The sequence below is a fragment of the Dicentrarchus labrax genome, unplaced genomic scaffold, assembly GCF_905237075.1.
Source record: "Dicentrarchus labrax unplaced genomic scaffold, dlabrax2021, whole genome shotgun sequence".
Classification (NCBI taxonomy): Eukaryota; Metazoa; Chordata; class Actinopteri; family Moronidae; genus Dicentrarchus; species Dicentrarchus labrax.
The window spans coordinates 11,891,142-11,908,200 of NW_026136706.1; the positions used below are offsets into that span (position 1 = coordinate 11,891,142).

A 17,059-nucleotide genomic window follows, 5' to 3' on the forward strand; every position below is an offset into this window, starting at 1 on the left:
AGAAAATAATTTGCATTAAACTAAATCACCATAATTTAGGACAGATTATCACAGGAATTAAGTAATCAAAATTTACGAGGAATAAATTACTTTACAAACTGTAAGAAGGTGTAGCCAAATAATGTTTATTTTTTGTAGTAATACAGCCCACCCCCCCCTTCTTTGTATAATGGTACAGCGCAAATTAATTTTCCCAGTCGCTTCCATGACATGTTCCGGGCTGTCAGAAAAATGTAAAGCTGATTGAGCGTAACATCTTTATAGCCTCTATTATGATGTTGATACCTGGGTTCTTATGAGTTTTAAATTGACCTCAAATAACTCACAACAAACAACAAGAATTTTGCCAATATTTGGAAAAATACGTTGGTTTTAGCGTAAATGAGATGCACTGAACAAGGCTGGTTAATATCATTACTTTGTATTCTGTGTTAGCTAAATATTTTTATTTTAGATATGAATCAGTCAGTCGTCCAGTACAGGCCACTTCTTCCTCCAGCTACCACAGCCCAGTCGACACTTGAAATAAAATTGTTTCCTCCAGATCGCTTTCACTACACGGTCGATTTTTACTAGTAAGTTGGAAATCTGAGTTTACTGAGGAGCACTTGAATGCAGCATGGCTTTTTGCCATGGTGGGCCTTTTTTTTGCTCGGTTGCTTCAGCGACGTGCGACCCCTATCTGCCAGAGCTGGACACTCCCAGTGGAGGAGAGGAGGAAACCAGTGAGGAAGATGCTGTCATCCGTTGTCACCGACCTCAGTGAATGACAGCAGCGTGAACATGGAGTCGTTTTGAATTATTCTCCTGTAACTTATTCAAGCCACCTTTCTCGCTCTGTTTTGTTGTTTTTTTGGAGGGGGTGGGGGGGTGGGGGGCACTCCTCGGGATGATGATGGCGTCCCAGTGCACGGAGCAAGCCGTGCATGAGTTCCTGATGGAGAGAGGAGGGAGGGTCCCACAGATGGAGCTGATCGATCATTTCTTATCAGTTTTGGGGAAGAATGACCAGTCTAAGGAAAGCGTGGAGCGTGAGATGCTGACCCGCATCGTGGACAACGTGGGATTCGTGAAGGTGGAAAACGGCGTGACATTTGTGTGTTTGAAAGCTGAAGGCAGCGAGGTGTCGGTGATGCGTACGGACACAGACGGCCACGATCACGCGGAGTGCAACGGTAATATCCAGGAGACAGTGGACGACAACAACTATGTGAACGGCAACCCTGACAACGGAGACCAAACAGGTGAGGGATGCGCACTTTTGTTTTGATTTATTATTATATGCGAGTGTGTGGTGATTAATCTGTTTAATTATTTTACACATATGTAAATATGTCTTTTTTTTTTAATCTAACCTATGATGTATGCATATTGTTTACTTGTTTACTTACTTGCTCACATTGTATTATCTCGCATTGGTCCTCTGAATAGCCACAACAAACATCATTTTTTGGCCATTGTCTATGAAGGCCAATATACTATACTGGCTAAAATTGTCAAAATCCACTGATCTGTGGTCTGATTTCTTTACCTCTTTCTTGCCAAAAATCACAAAAAGTCTATAATAAGTCAGGATATTTATAACACAAAGAGGATCAGAAAACTAACCTTGTGCATACCTGTGGGAAGTACAATGGAAAGGTTGTTTTGGAGTCAGTCAGGTAAAGATTATGCCATAGACAACTCCATCATGCAATGTCAGAGCTGGATGGCAATGACAACAAAAAAACAAACATGTCCAATGTTTCCACAGGAGCATCCAGCTCACTGGCTGTCAGTCTGGACAATGACAAACAGTCAAATGGCAATGGGCAACCTGCAGACCCCTCCCCGAATAATAAGACCAACACAGCAGCTCCTACCTCCAGTGGAGGAGGGGAGGTGAAGCTGAGGGAGAGGAGAAGGCGCGAGTCGGCCCCGGTGATCGGGGTGCCAGATCTGGACCAGGCTCACCCTGTGGGGTTGCACAGCCAGCAGGTGAGAGGGGCACGCAGGGTATCCAAAGGGTCCCAGCGGGCCATGCTGATCAGCTGCCTATCTGAGGACAGCGCCTTGGAAGGGCTGGACCCTATTGGAGATATCAACACACCCAAGGGAAGTCGCAGGAACTTCATAGAGCTGATGATGAGCAGTTCTCCTCAGGTAGGATACTGTGTTTCCCTGGCATGAAAAAAAAGTTATGATTAGTCATAATTTGATTTGTGTAGCAGCACCACAAAGCTTTCTACAGTGTAGTAACAAATAACTGATTCAGATATACCATTAAAATGCTGCTGCACTGCTTTTCATTGTTTCAGACTTTGAACCATGTCATACTTTTGGCCACACCTAAACCAGGGATGTCACAGCAAGTGCTTCACCTTTAGGTGTGCTCCAAAACCTTGAATGACACATAGTTGCCAATTGATGAAATTAAGCAGGTTCCCCTGGCTTTGTGGCTGTGTAACTTGTAGCAGCTGATGGACGACGCCATGTGGGTTGTGAGCAGAAATGCAATATTCATGAAGTGTGACTCCACAGCATCTGTCTTGTGTAATTGAGATATATGAAACAGTGATGTAATCTAGCTTGCCTTTTCTCTGAAGCACGTTGACCCATGACCTCCTTTTGGTCATCGGCATAATGCAACAATCCACTAAATTGACAATTTCAAGATTGATCTGTTTACTATTACAGACGTCTTTATACAATTATCCATTTGATATTTTATTGTGTAGAACGGTGGTGTTTATTATCCTGATATCTGGCCTACTTTTGTCTTAGCAGGGCAAAAACTTGTTATCTTTATATCACCATAAAGCATCCCACAGCGGCACAAAGCTAAACAGCTGCTGTATCAAATGGTGTGTGACACAAAACACTTATGTAAACGTTTTTCCCTTTGCAGGTTCGGAGGTCTCTGATCAACCGTGGTTCACGCCTCCGGGACTCAGTGAAGAGCGATGGAGATTCGACATCGCTCCTCTCCTCAGCCACTGATGAGGATTGCGCCTCAGTGACCCTGGACCCACTGGAGCACGAGTGGATGCTATGCGCCTCAGATGGCCTGTGGGAAAGCCTGCAGCCCCTGCTCTCTGTGGAGCCTTGCCTAGTGGCCAAGAGAGACTTTGTGACTGGCTTTACGTGCCTCCACTGGGCGGCTAAGCAGGGCAAAGCTGAGCTTCTCTCCCAGCTGCTAGTCTTTGCCAAGGAGAACGCTATACCTGTGAATGTAAATGTGAGATCAAGTGCTGGATACACACCGCTACACCTGGCAGCTATGCACGGACACACGCAGGTGGGTTTCATGGTCGTGGTAGTGTGTTGTCATGTGTCACACCTGCTCAGTGAAGCAGCAGATCATTGCATACACAGAATCATTAAAGTTCCTCTTCCAAACAGAGTTAATGATCTAGAAAAAGATTTTTTGTTTATCAACAGTTTTTGTTGAGAAGATCCTGTGTGTTGTCAATTATAGTCATGACCTACATATTCTTTCATTCGCTTTTAATTTAATTCAAAATACAATTCTTTGAGAGTGTCTTTTAATTGACAATGATAATTATCTGCCAAGAAATGGCTCTCTGAATGGGCTGTTTTGGGATGCATTTTTTGGGAAGATCTATAAGTCTGTCCAATGATAGGCCTCGTGGGGATTCAACAGCAAGATGTGCAAGCTTTACTCTTGTCATTAGAAAACAATAGATATTAAAACCTTTTCTTAACATTTACATTTATAAAGCAAAACTTGTGCCTTTTGGACTTAATAAAAAAGAGATACTAGCAAGGGATCACATGACATAACAATTTTCTAGAAATGTAAATGGAGTTTTAATAGACAATAAGAGAAATCCTGATCCAATAAGTCACCAGTAAATTCTGCCTAAATGACAGGTAACCAGATTTCCTGTACAGTGTGTTTTCAATGTGCTGTGATTGACAGGTGGTTCGGGTGTTGCTGTCAGACTGGGAGGCAGACCCTGAGGCGCGGGATTACAGCGGTAGGCGAGCCATCCAGTACCTGTCCCCACCACTGGCCGCTGACCTGCAGGAGGAGGGGGTGGTCCTCTCACCGGGAGCTGAGTCAGACAGCGAAAACACTAACAGCAGCAGTGGTGGAGGGCGCGGATGGCGGTTTCCCAGAGTCCTCACGGGCAATCTGAACCCGCTGAGGCTCCTGAACCCGCCTGCCGAGGCAGCAGAGGAAGCGTTCGCGACTGGAAGGACCAAGGGGGGAATCCAGAGGAAGTCGTCCCTGAGCCGGCTGAACGCCCGGCTGCACAGAGGACGCCACCGAGCCCAGATCATTCACAGCGCCTCCTTCAGGGACCCGGGGGAAGTGGGGAGAGGAGAGGAGCTCCCCAGCAGCCCCCTCCGAACCCGACCACTATCCAACCTGTTTGGATGAAGTTACACAACTCTGAAACAACGATGTAGAGATATAAACCAGATTGACATCTTTTGATTTACAAAATACAGTTTACTCACCTTTATAAGCTGTCAGGTCAGACATTTTTATGACCAAATTAAGAGTATACATCCTAATATATCACGTCAGGCTGATTTGAAAAGTTTTATTATAATAGGATTCTAAATTAATAGATGACAAATGTTTGTTTGTCTAAAAATCTAACTTATTTTTGTTCCTATTGCAGTTGTTAGGCTTATGTTGATCACTGGGGATAGGTCACAGTTCATGTAGCATTTTATTTGACACATTCACTGAGTTAAAACTGAACATCTGTTCTGTGAATTGCTTTTTACTTTTGTTTTCTTCAATGTTTTTAGGCTCTCTGTTTCAGAGCAGATAGCAAACATTACACCAGGTGTTTTTTAGTTTTAATACCTTACACTAGAACAATGTTTACACAAATGCAAAAGCAACAACCAGGATTGTATGAGAACTTTAGTTTCGACTCACAGCGGTGAGGGATTTGAAAATAACACTTAGGTTTGATTCCACACAGTTATCCTAAATCTTTGTTTTTGTTTGCAGAGTAAAGTAATATATTCATAGAACTAATTTTCTACATTTCAACCTCCTTTGACTGGATGGTGCTCACGTTTTTTGGTTGTTTTTTTTGTGTAAATTTCTTTAATGTGAATGAATCTTTTTATTTTTCAGTATCAGATTTTAGTATTCAAACTGTTATAACCACAGAACTCTTGTATGTCAAAACAACCATGTGCAGTTGTCCTGTATGCACTTGTCACTTTGAAGATAGTTTGTGATTATGGGAGAAAACAGCTAGGTGGGGCACGGGGGGCTCCAGGCTGTCATGGCTTTAGTTAGATCGAGTATCTTTATAAAGACTGACACACAGTTACACAGTAGGACTGTCTCACAGGGTGGAAGCACATGGAGAACCGATGTTGTTTATGTGAGTTTTTCTGCTGACTATAATGTACCTCAAATCCTCCGAGTCTGGTTCACTCAGTGTTACATTTCTTCATGGACCTCTTAATAGCAGACTGCTGTGTCTGTTTAACTGTTTTAGTTAAACAGAGTAGCACTGATTTGTATTACAGTAAAAATGCAATCAAATGAACTGATTCATATCCACCATATCAGTCTGGACCAGATTTTATACTTGCCCTATATTGGCCTCTTGTATTGATCTAACCTTGCATGTACACAATCATTCGTTCATTAATTATGTCATATGTGAATAGTAAAGAGTCTAGACCAGTATATGCTGTATGTGAGGAGCACATTGACTTTTTGACTGTTTTCCCAAATATCTGAACCTTACTTATACCTGACTATTGGATCAATGACACATCTTAAATTTCATGAATGTTCCTTTAGTACTTTGTAGCATTTGTACTCAAATCATAGGGCTTCATGTACTTCTATGGTTGACTCTTGATGTAGAAATGTATTGTACAAACCTACCTTGGGGAAATGTAAATGCTGTGCACTGTTATTTTTTATGTCTGTAAGTCATTGTTTACTGTGATGTTATGATGTGAATACACTGTTACTGAGCCACCGTCATCTTTCTCTTCATGTCTCATCCTTGAATGTGAAATAAAGCAATAACAGCTTGCATAAAACTAAAGTCAGTGCTCGGTTAGAGTATGCTACTAGCAGCTACAACCATCCAAGCAAACAAATATACAGACTATGTAGGAACATGGAATCAGTAGTACGGATTCAACACATGATGGCAAGTTGTCATAACGTATACAGAGTCAAATTCAACCACAAAGGACCAAAGCTTTAAATGAAGCAGGATATTTTGTTTGCCAGTTCTGCTGACACCAAGTGATTGTCCTTGTCTGGTGGTGCTGAATAATTGATGATCGGATGACCCCCTCTGCCAGCTTTGGTCCAGCATTTACAGTATATCCACAGCTTCCTGTCCACAAGCTGGCCGTGTAACACTGCACCCAATATATTCACAGCCAGTCCTAATTCTGCACCTGTTGTGTGGGTGTGGGTTGTTGGGTGTGTGGTTGTGTGTTGTGTGTGTGTGAGTGTGTGCTTCTATTGTTACAAAGATGAAACGTCCTCAGAAGATGAATGAAATTCTGAGTAATCTGGACCGACCTTTAAGTCTATACTGGTCTATTGGTTTAGGATGTAAAACGTAGAATTTTATACAAATTCACAACAATTTAAACTGCACATTAGGTTTCATCAGTATATTACATATTATAAAAGGGGACAGAGGACAAATAGTGACAAATAGTTCTTTCTGTTATGCATATAGTTGAGCCTGTTATCCCCAGCATATCACTGAGGATAAGAGGCAAAAATGTAAAAAGTTATGGTACATTTCCAGTTAATGAACTCTGAACTGTGGACTGAACAGATATCTGAGGCTCTGACAGTCATGTGGCACCAATGTTCTTCTGGCTCCCTGTTTGGATCCTCCACTTTATGTTTACCAGAACAAATCAATTACATAAAAGCAGGATCACATGTATACGGCTATTAAACTCACAATATAGATGCTCTTGAGTTAAAGTCTGCTCTTCTGATGTTTTTCTGATCTCTGTTATTGTTTCATCTAGTAGTCAAACAAGATTTATAGAGGTCACTAAAGGGACAAGCTTTTTCCTGGGCCAGTAGACTCCAGAGTCCATTGCCTTAGGCAGCCTATCTGTTAAATGACTGCTGATCGGGACGGAGTAAAGAGGCTGTCTGACTGCAGCTACTGACCTACATACAAAGTGAAGGGAGTAATTCCTATTATGTAAATTCCTTTGCCATCTTTTCAGGGAAACTGTGCCAACTTTTTTGCCTGGGGCCTCCGCTGTTGGACTAATCCATGTCCAATCCCCATCTCTCACTCTCTCCCCACAGTTACCACAGTGATGATGACATCCGTACAAAGCCTAGCTTGAGACTAACAGTGCCAGAAATAGCCATCAAGCTTGTAACTACTATGCACTGTCCCAAAAAGCCATCAAGCAAGTAACAAATGTGCACTGTCAACAGGATGTTTGGTCGTTTCAAGACATACAATGCCTATAAAGAGTATCCCGCCTCCAGAGGATTTCATGTTTTACAACAGTGAATAAAAGTAGCTTCACTGGGACCTTTTTGTAGCTAATCGACAGACAAGACTCATTAATGTCAAAGTGAAAACAGATTTCTACAAAAGGATCTACATTAATTATAAATACAAAACAGAACAGTTTATTTGCTGAAACAAATGTATTTATACTGAAATCGAAATTGTTGCCCCTTGACTAAACACAGGTTATCTCAATTCAACTGATTGTGTAACTCTAACACCAGTGGCGGAAGAAGTATTCAGATCTTTTACTTAAAGTAGTAAAAGTAGCAACACTACAGTGTAGAAATACTGTTACAAATAAAAGACTGAATTCAAATGGTGACTTGAGTAAAAGTACAAAAGTATAAACTGGGACTTGGTTACTTTAAAAATGTAATCCAATACAATTATTAATGACCTGTTAAGAAATGTCAGTAACCTAATCCAAGTATAAAGTAACATTACCACTAGACCAAATATGCAAATAAAAACAAGAGAACAGAAATATCAATAAGAAATATTGATGCAGGTGTATTCTATAAGACAACAGAACAATATTACCTTTGAAAAGAAAATGGAAACAAAAAAGTATGTCCTCTGCTCAGTGTATTTTTAAAGCAAAACTGATGTTTTTTTAAAATTGTAATCCTGCTCAATAATCCAATTTTTGAACTAAATGTAACTGTAATCTGATAATATCTTTTTTTTTCTGTAACTCTAAAGGATTCCTGTTACCTTTTTTGTATCCTGATTACATAACTACATAATTTACATGTAATCTGTTCCTCCCCAGGCTTGTGCAGCTGGTAATGCTGGGGCTAAATTTAACACTTTGTGTCCTGCAGAGTATCATAACGTATTACAATTTGTATAGTATATATGTTGTATTACATTTACTTAGTAACTAATAGCATTCAAATAAATGCAGTGGAGTAAAAAAAAAAAAAATACAATACTTTCCTCCAAAATACATAAAATAGCATAAAATGTACCTGATGTACAAACTGACCTGATGCAACACTTATAAAGTAAATGCACCTAACTACTTCCCCCCACTGTTTACAACCAGTTGGATTAATCAGATAGCCATCACATTATTAATAATAAGCTTTTGTTGTTTTCTTACACCATGTTGATATTAATAAAACATCCATGTCTCAGCTCTTCCACACGGGGTCGCTGCTCTGAAATAACGCCAGTATAATTCACAGTGCTGCTGCTACACGTTGTTTCTTTTTATAAGGTCAAAGTTTACTCCATGCGGAAGTCGCAGGCAGTTTGGGCTTTTCTTTTTCTTTCCATGCAGTATCGATGGCTCTCCATAAATCAATACGATACATTTGTTGATTGTTTTTTGTTTCCACCCTCCGAGCGGCTAACTGATGTTAGGTAGGTAAACAATCTCTATGGTAACTCACTAACGACGCTTTGTTTAACGACAGAGTTAACTACCCTGCAGCTAACTAACTAATAAATAACACTAATGTTGTTATTTACTAAAATAGTCTCCGCGTATTGTCCAACTCACTAACTACACGGTCTAACGCTAGCCGTAGCTACATGTTAGCTACCAGTAGCTAGCAGCGTTAAATGCTCGTTAGCAGGTTTGTTTCATGTGGTTAATATAAAAAAAAACAAAAAACAACTTACATCTTCACCTTTTAATGAAACGAGTCGTTAGCTAATAGAGACAGCATCCATACATCGCGTTGTTGGCTCTAACGATACGGTAAATGTAACGTTGTTCCGGTAATGCTAGTTAGGTGTTAGCTGTCGTTACGAGCTACGTTAGCTTGAAGTGCTCCGTAACTCAGCACATCTGGCGACGACAGGATGTTAACATCTGTATGAATTAAAACAACAGGCGTTAGTTAAGTGTGAAGTTTACGTCTGTATATATGAAAGGTTGCAATGATGGAGTTTTAATTGTTGTTTTTTTTATCTGTTTGCCAATCAACAATGCAACAACTTTACATTTTTAGGCTGTTGAAGTAAAGTTTTGGATTGTTTTTATTATGTTTTAAAGTGAAAGCACTACAATCAGCTTACAGATACTAACAGTGGTTAATGTCCCAACCTTCCTGCAGCTTCCCCTCCTGTCTGCCACAATGACCACCATTGTCCATGATACTACAGAGGCAGTGTGCCTTTCCGCCGACTACAACCTGTACCTCAAGCCCATTGCCAAAATGACCATCAGTGTGGCTCTTCCCCAGCTCAAGCTGCCAGGCAAGAGCATCTCCAACTGGGAGGTAATGGAGAGAGTAAAGGCCATGGTAGCTCCAGAGCAATTTTCAGCCCTGCGAATCTCCAAGAGCACCATGGATTTCATCCGCTTTGAAGGGGAGGTGGAAAACAAAACGGTGGTCAAGAGCCTGCTGGGCCGTCTGGATGGGAAGAGCATCAAGCTTAGTGGATTTACGGATGTGTTGAAGGTAAGGCTGATATTGTAGTGGACCATAAATATTAGAAACACCTCTCGGTATAATGCAGTACAATTAAACAGCGTCACAAACAGCCTCCAAAAGTTCCGTAAAAGTTGAATCAATACCTCTCTAAAACAGTTTAAAACCTTGTTTAAAAACGTGATTTATTGCATGGCTGTTGTATTAGACTGCATTTGATTTAGTTGCACCTCTTTCCTCAGGTTCGTGCTGTTGAGAATAAGGTAGACTTCCCTACACGTCACGACTGGGACTCCTTCTTCCGCGACGCCAAGGACATGAATGAGACTGTGCCTGGAGAGAGGCCTGACACCATCCACCTGGAGGGGCTTCCTTGCCGCTGGTTCAGCCAGAAGGACAGCCAGTTCCCAGACCGGCCCTCTGAAGAGGTCCTCATTACAGTCTTCCAGACATTTGGCAAGGTGGTACATATTTCTGTTTCAGCTTTTCTTTATTGAACTGGAAATATACCTGAACACAAGATTCATATATTTTATTTGTTAGTTTGGAATAAGGTATGGTCTCACTAGGCTCTAAGACACAACTTCTTAATATTTGGGCCTGTTTGTTTATTAAGATTAGACAAGGCTGGAAGTACAGTATATCTGTACAGATGTTTTAATTACAATGGACTAAGCTCTGATTCTTACTGTAAGTGACATAATGAGGATGGTGAAAAGTCACTGCTATGTAGAGCAATGTAGGTCAATTGTTGATAATATATTTAATTTCACTCAATCTGAGAACACTTACGCACACACCCAGCCTAAAAATAAAGAGAAAACACCAAAAGTCCCTTATGTTATATTTTCACATAAAGAAATTGAGCCCAAAATAACATTATATTTGTGCCCCCACTTTTTCACTGTAGGTACGAAATGTTGACATCCCCATGCTGGACCCATACCGAGAGGAGATGCTGGACAAGAACTTCAACACATTCAGTTTTGGGGGTCATCTTAACTTTGAGGCTTATGTCCAGTACCAGGAGTACTGCGGCTTCACCAAGGCAATGGACACTCTGCGCAGCATGAAGCTGATGTTTAAAGGAGACGATGGAAAGGCAGTGGCCTGCAACATCAAGGTACTGCAGACTCCCATGGTTGTGAAGTCCATGTTAATGGTTATGGCAAGAACTTAGTAAAGGGTGATTATTTATTCGGCTGAAATTCTGAAATATTTCCTTATGTAAGGCAAATAGTGAACCCCGCTTTTTGTTTCTTTCTTCTTTGCCATACACATACACACAATTCACTGTGCCGTGCAGGAGAAAAAAGAGTGGAGTCATATTTGTAGCTAGGTTACTGAAAAACTTTCATTTAAATTCAAATCCTACGTTGTTTGCCACTACAGAGGGCTCCTGCAAAAAAAAGTTAAACGTGGCTCAACCTTTGTTGCAACGCTATACTGTCCTTGCAAGTTTGTGTTTTGGCCAATCAAACACTTGCAAATGCAAGTACCTGGGAGATTACTCAACATAAACGATGTATTTTTCATTTTTAAATGTCCAGTTTGTAACATTTAGGAGAATCTATTCACAGAAATGGAGTATAATATTTATAGGTATGTTTTCAATCATGTGTAATCACCTAAAAATAATAAGAATACCAAGCTAATATCAGACCAATTTTCTCTTTTCCTTACCTTGGAATCAGCTGTTTATATCTACAGAGGGAGCGAGTCCTCTTCCACAGGGGTCGCCATCTTGAACTACCATGTTTCTACAGTAACCCAGAACGGACAAACCAATCACTGACTCTAGATAGGGCCTTTCATGAGTTTCAATCAAAAAGTTTCATCGCTAGATGCCACTGAATCCTACACACTGGTTCTTTAAATCACGATTGTGAAGACAGCTCTAAAAGGATTGTCCCTGACTTTCACAGTTGATAAGCTCACAAAGTCTTGGATTTATTTCTCAAGCTGGCTTTCTTGAATTATATTTATGTTTCTCCCCTGTACCTGCAGCCACACGCCTCCACCAATGCAGACCTTTGCATTTCTTGTACACATTATTATTTTTGGTCTGATTGACCACTGAGGGCACATCAGAGATCTGCATGTGTCTGTTTGGTGTGTGAGGCCACCAGTGAATTTCAACTGCAGATAGGCAGATTTTAGCAATTAGATTCTGTTGTTCAGAGTCACATAGCAGCTTTAAGACCTTTTAGTGGAATGAGAATTAAAGCTGTGTCATCATTATTTCCAAGGTAATGAGGGTAGGGGAGAGCCAGGTCTCTTAATCCACAGAATAAAGCTTTACTGTGAAATCTAAATTAAAGTAGCAGAAGCAAAGGAAGGTGTATATAAAAGAAGAAAGAAATGAGGAACAAAATAAGATATTGTAAGCTTGTTCTGTTGTTAAATTATACAAAGAGAAGGCATTTTATAATCCCCACCAGCTCTTGCCTGAATACGAAGGGTTTTATTTTGTATTTTGAAAATGATGACCCTTATACACAGGTTGTGTTAGTCTTTCTCATTGCCCATCATTTTGACAGGTAGGGTCATAATAATACAACTTAATCTAAGACCCATAATTTTCATTTTTTATTGAGACAAATACTTTAATAGCATTTTATAATAATGCAAGCAATCACAATAACATTTAATAAACCGAATTTACAGATTGTGCATTTATAGGGGCACACCGTACGAAGCAGATGACTAATTTTTACCTCCTTCCTGCCACATGCTTCCCCTGTAACATTAGCTGTCGCTGCTGTTCACTCTTGCTTTACTTGGACCATGTTGGTAAAATACCCACTGTATCTGCGTCAGAGAGCGTCTATCTTAATGTCACTAGACTCTACAGAAGGTTCCCTGGTACCCCGGTAGCTACGGTACTGCAGAAAAGTACTGTCACGCTTTCAAAACTTTGGTACCGAAGAATTTGTTCTTGTGACATCCCTAATGTATACCATGAAAGCACTTTTTATAAGCCGTTTATCTGTGTTTTCCGCAGGTGGCCTTTGACACCAGCAAGCACCTGAGTGAGTCAGCCCTGAAGAGGAGAACCCTGGAGAGGCTGAAGTTACAGGAGCTGGAGAGGCAGAGAGAGGAGCAGAAACGACGGGAGAAGGAAGAGGAGGAGCGTCGAAAGGAGGAGGAGAGGTATGATGGATTTCAAAAGAGAAATGGAAAACGGGTTTATAATGTACAAGGAGCTGGACTCCAGACTATTCATATAACTCTGAATCAGGGCAGCACAGTAAAGAAAGGAGCTGAAAATAATATCGTTGAAAATAGGTAAAAATATGAATGTTTCACCTGTCCATGGCTCATACATTTATGCTTTTTTGAAAAATTGAGTTTTACTATAAGTTGAATACAGAATGATAATTAACCTCTGAGAAGGACACTCTATGGTTTTCTGCATTCTTCTGAACCAAGCATATCCAACTGTAAAGCTAAAAATACAACAACCAAAAAGTTACCTTTCTCTCATCTAAACAACTAAATATGAGGAACAATTCATTTTCAGTGTAATATTGAGTGGGTGTCATCAGAAGTAATAATTTATATTTAGTTAATTATTATTATTATTACTGTACTACTGTATTAGCGCTGTACTAAAAAAAAACAGTCAATTGACCCAGGAATAACAGATATTCACAGAGGACAATCTACCTTGCATTCAGGAAACAGAAGGAGCAGGAAGAGGAGGAGAAGGAGAGAAGGAAGGAAGAGAGGCTACGAAAGCGAGAGCAGAAGTTGCGGGAGAGAGAGGAGAGGAGAAACCTGAAGAGGGTGAGGCGGCAGCAGGAAGAGGAGCAAAAGAAGCTGCAGATGAAGATTGCCATGGAGGAAAGGAGGCTGCTGCTGGCTCAGCGCAACCTGGAATCGATACGCCTCATTGCTGAGCTGCTGGCCAGAGCCAAGGTACGCCATGTACACGAAGATACACAGTACACCTCGTAATGGGTATACACACATACATTTACTATGTATTCACTTTTGATTTTAATACCATTACTGTGGTAAATATCTAAAATTAGATCATTGAAAGGCAAACAGGGTGTTGTTTCATATTGGCCGAGATAGTCTAAAGTCAGTTTGTATTTTGCCATCATTATTTCCTCCTTCTCTCCAGGCCCTGAAGCAGCAGCAGCAGGAGAAAGAGAGGGCAGAACGGGAGGAACTGGAAAGGCAGGAGCAGTCTCGGCAGAAGGAGGAACTAGCTCGTCTTCAGCAGCTGGAGGCCTGCCGACGCAAGCAGGAGGAGGAGCTTCGGAGGGTGGAGGTGGAGAAGGAACGTGCATTGGAGCTCCAGCGCCGAGAGAAGGAGTTAAGGGAGAAACTCCTTTGCAACCTGTTGAAGAAGAGCAGCGGTAAAGCCACAAGACCTTCAGGCACGCAGGATCAGGCTGACCCTGAAACCAGTGAGGAGTCCTCTGATCCTGGTGGCACTGATGTGATGTTGAGGGTCCTGGGCCGGGTGAACGGAGTGAAGGCGGTTGAGAGCAAAGAGAAGCAGGTGTCCAAATCTAGTGTGCACTCCCAAGTTTTGGGGAAGAACAGAGCAGGAGAGGAGAGGAGGGGAGGGGAGGACAGGAAGAAAGACCGGGAGGGAAGGAAGGACGAGGTGGTGAGGAGCAGGCACAGCAGGGAAGGAGCCAAGGATGGGGAGCACTCCCACAGAGAGAGGAGCTCCTATAGCCAGGGGAGGAGGAGGCGCTCCAACAGCTACAGCAAGAGGAGAAGGAGCTCTAGCCACCGTAGGAGGAGCTCCAGTCGTCATAAGAGGAGCAGCAGTCACCACGGCAGCAGGAGGCGCAGCCACAGCCATAACAGTAGGAGCACAAGCTCCAGTCGGGACAGGAGCCGGAGCAGCAGTGGGAGGAGTTACAGCAGAGGGAGGAGCCGCAGGCATAGTCACCGTGGACACAGCAGAGGCAGCTCCAGGAGCAGCAACAAAAGTAGAGACAGGAGGAGTAACAGCCATTGCAATCGAAGATACAGGAAGCACAGCAACAGCAGAGACAGGAGCCACTCCAGGCGACATTAATCTCATCAATTTGATCAGTTTATTTATTGATTGATTGATTTATCTTCCCATCTGGGCTCACACCTTAAGTTCAGTGATTTTCAAAAGAAGAAAAATATAAACATAGACCTAATATAAAGTAAAACCAGCTCCACATAATCAACTGAAATCACACATCTAAGTGTATCCTGTACGTGTAGGTGGCGAGATGTTGCAGTTGATTCTAGGGAGTTGTTTTTTTTTATCCCCCCAGATTTTAAACTGTTGGATTCAAGCTACTTACAACTGTTCATTTGCTGAATTATACAACATACATTTTAATAATTTCATGGCATACAACACTAAATGTATTATTTGTGAAAGCCATGGCACCAACATTTAGACTTAAGTGCACAAACTCTTTTCTGAAAATTCAAATAACAGGAATAAGCATAATGGGGAAATACAATTAATGATAAAATGAGCGATCTATTACATAGTCATTGATAAACATTATTGGAAGTTGAAAACATTGACTGGCTGATCAATTAAAAGCTAATATCGCAGGTCTACTGTATTTGTATATTAACACAGCAGTCTAACCCTACTGTGACCCCAAAAGCCTGTTGATGACCTTCATTCTCGTCTTTGTGCATGAATAACAGTGAACTATAGAAAGTGGCAAGAACATAATTGTGTTTGTTATTTTTTGATGTTGCACCAGCCTGTTCATGCACACATGTAGCCTGACTACAGTGAAATACTTTTAAGTGGACGACAGTAACTGGACTAAAATGAATGGCTGCTGTTCCATTGCAAATGTGAAATTTCCACAGACTGTAAGAAACATACCTCTGTGTTTAGGACGGCCGACTGATTTCTTAGTCATGTGTTAGGTGCCTAAAATATTTCTTGGAATACTTCTTCAGTATTGGCTGTTTTGTTCATAAGCAGCTCAGAAAAACACACAACTGAACAACAGAGTTGTCGTTGAGCTCATCCAAGCAGCAGAATCAGAATCGCATAGTTTCATCTGACGGACTGATTCATTTTAATTTTCTTTGAACTTCTTAGTGTTTTGAAGAAGTGGTTTGTTGAATGTGTGAGTTTTGTGAAGACTTGATGTTTAAAGTCAAAATGATGATGGCATTATGACATATTTGAACTGACTCAGCAAAGAAGTGTGTTCCCATGCAAGTGATAGATTTGAGACCTGTCCAATTACTTATAAAGTTTAAATTAATGCAAGTTTAGTCATTGTTTAGGAAACCAACATCTGGGATTCAAGTCAAACCAGCGCAGTACCAATTATAAATTGGATGTTAGGATCTAACTCCTGCTTTTATCTTCAATATGTAGTGCCGTATACATTTCTTTAGCCTTATTACTGTACAGGCTGTTCTCTTAGCTGTATTTTAGCTTTGAGGGGGTCAAATAGTTATGTTGACACTGCTACATCAACATTTTTACTTGTCATGGCAAAGCCCTTTTGCTCTGTGTACTGTATGCTCATGATCTATTAGAGCATGTGTTACATGGTTAAAATAAAAAACGTATTGTAAGCATTGTGTTCTTTCATTGATGATCTCACTTACAATCTTGTCACTACGACAGATTGTAGTGTTAAAATAAATGTTTCTACTTGAACACTGTCAAAAATCATTCCTCTTTTAACATTATTTTGTAATATGATAACTTATATAGTTACAAAGAGACAACATTGTTATAAGTTATGTTATAGTGTGAAATGTTTCAAGTCATAACGAGTATATTCTTTTAACAAGAAAAGTTATTGTAACGTGATGAGTTTGTATATGGTAATAACGTGGTAATAACATGAAACAAATTGTCTTTAACATTTTGTCTTTTAATTGTCAACATAACTATATCTTATATTTTTCTTGTTATGTTGTTACATCATACTGATCCTTTTTCAAAGTAAAAGTGCTTATTGTCAGTTTAAAAAAAAAAAAAAAGCCTTGGAGATGAGATGGAGCCATGATCTGGGCAAGTGATGTCCACTTTTATCTCTATATAATTCCTCAAAACCTTGTGTGAAGGATCAAGGTGACAATATGCCCAACTCCAGCTGCCATAGCTGTACCCTAGCCGTACACCGCTGGTTTAATGAACTGTGCAGATGAATAATTAATCGTCAAACT

General features: G+C 40.7%; 2 protein-coding genes and 1 long non-coding RNA gene across 3 annotated transcripts; 2 read left to right on the forward strand and 1 right to left on the reverse strand.

Annotated features, from left to right (window-relative positions):
- Positions 1-116: 116 nt before the first annotated feature.
- sowahca (sosondowah ankyrin repeat domain family Ca) lies at positions 117-5,977 on the forward strand. Its single transcript, XM_051403953.1, has 4 exons — positions 117-1,244; positions 1,754-2,142; positions 2,888-3,277; positions 3,923-5,977. The coding sequence occupies exons 1-4, from the start codon at positions 890-892 to the stop codon at positions 4,385-4,387; spliced, it is 1,599 nt and encodes a 532-aa protein (XP_051259913.1). The 5' UTR covers positions 117-889; the 3' UTR covers positions 4,388-5,977.
- LOC127365654 (uncharacterized) lies at positions 3,787-9,285 on the reverse strand. The gene is made up of 2 exons (XR_007885239.1): positions 9,138-9,285; positions 3,787-4,375 (listed from the first exon to the last, which is right to left on the reverse strand). It is a non-coding gene; the product is annotated as an uncharacterized LOC127365654 (long non-coding RNA).
- akap17a (A kinase (PRKA) anchor protein 17A) lies at positions 8,735-16,459 on the forward strand. The gene is made up of 7 exons (XM_051403951.1): positions 8,735-8,876; positions 9,575-9,922; positions 10,135-10,353; positions 10,803-11,015; positions 12,897-13,045; positions 13,573-13,813; positions 14,025-16,459. Exons 2-7 carry the CDS (start codon positions 9,596-9,598, stop codon positions 14,937-14,939), a joined length of 2,064 nt encoding a protein of 687 aa, XP_051259911.1. The 5' UTR covers positions 8,735-8,876; positions 9,575-9,595; the 3' UTR covers positions 14,940-16,459.
- Positions 16,460-17,059: the final 600 nt, after the last annotated feature.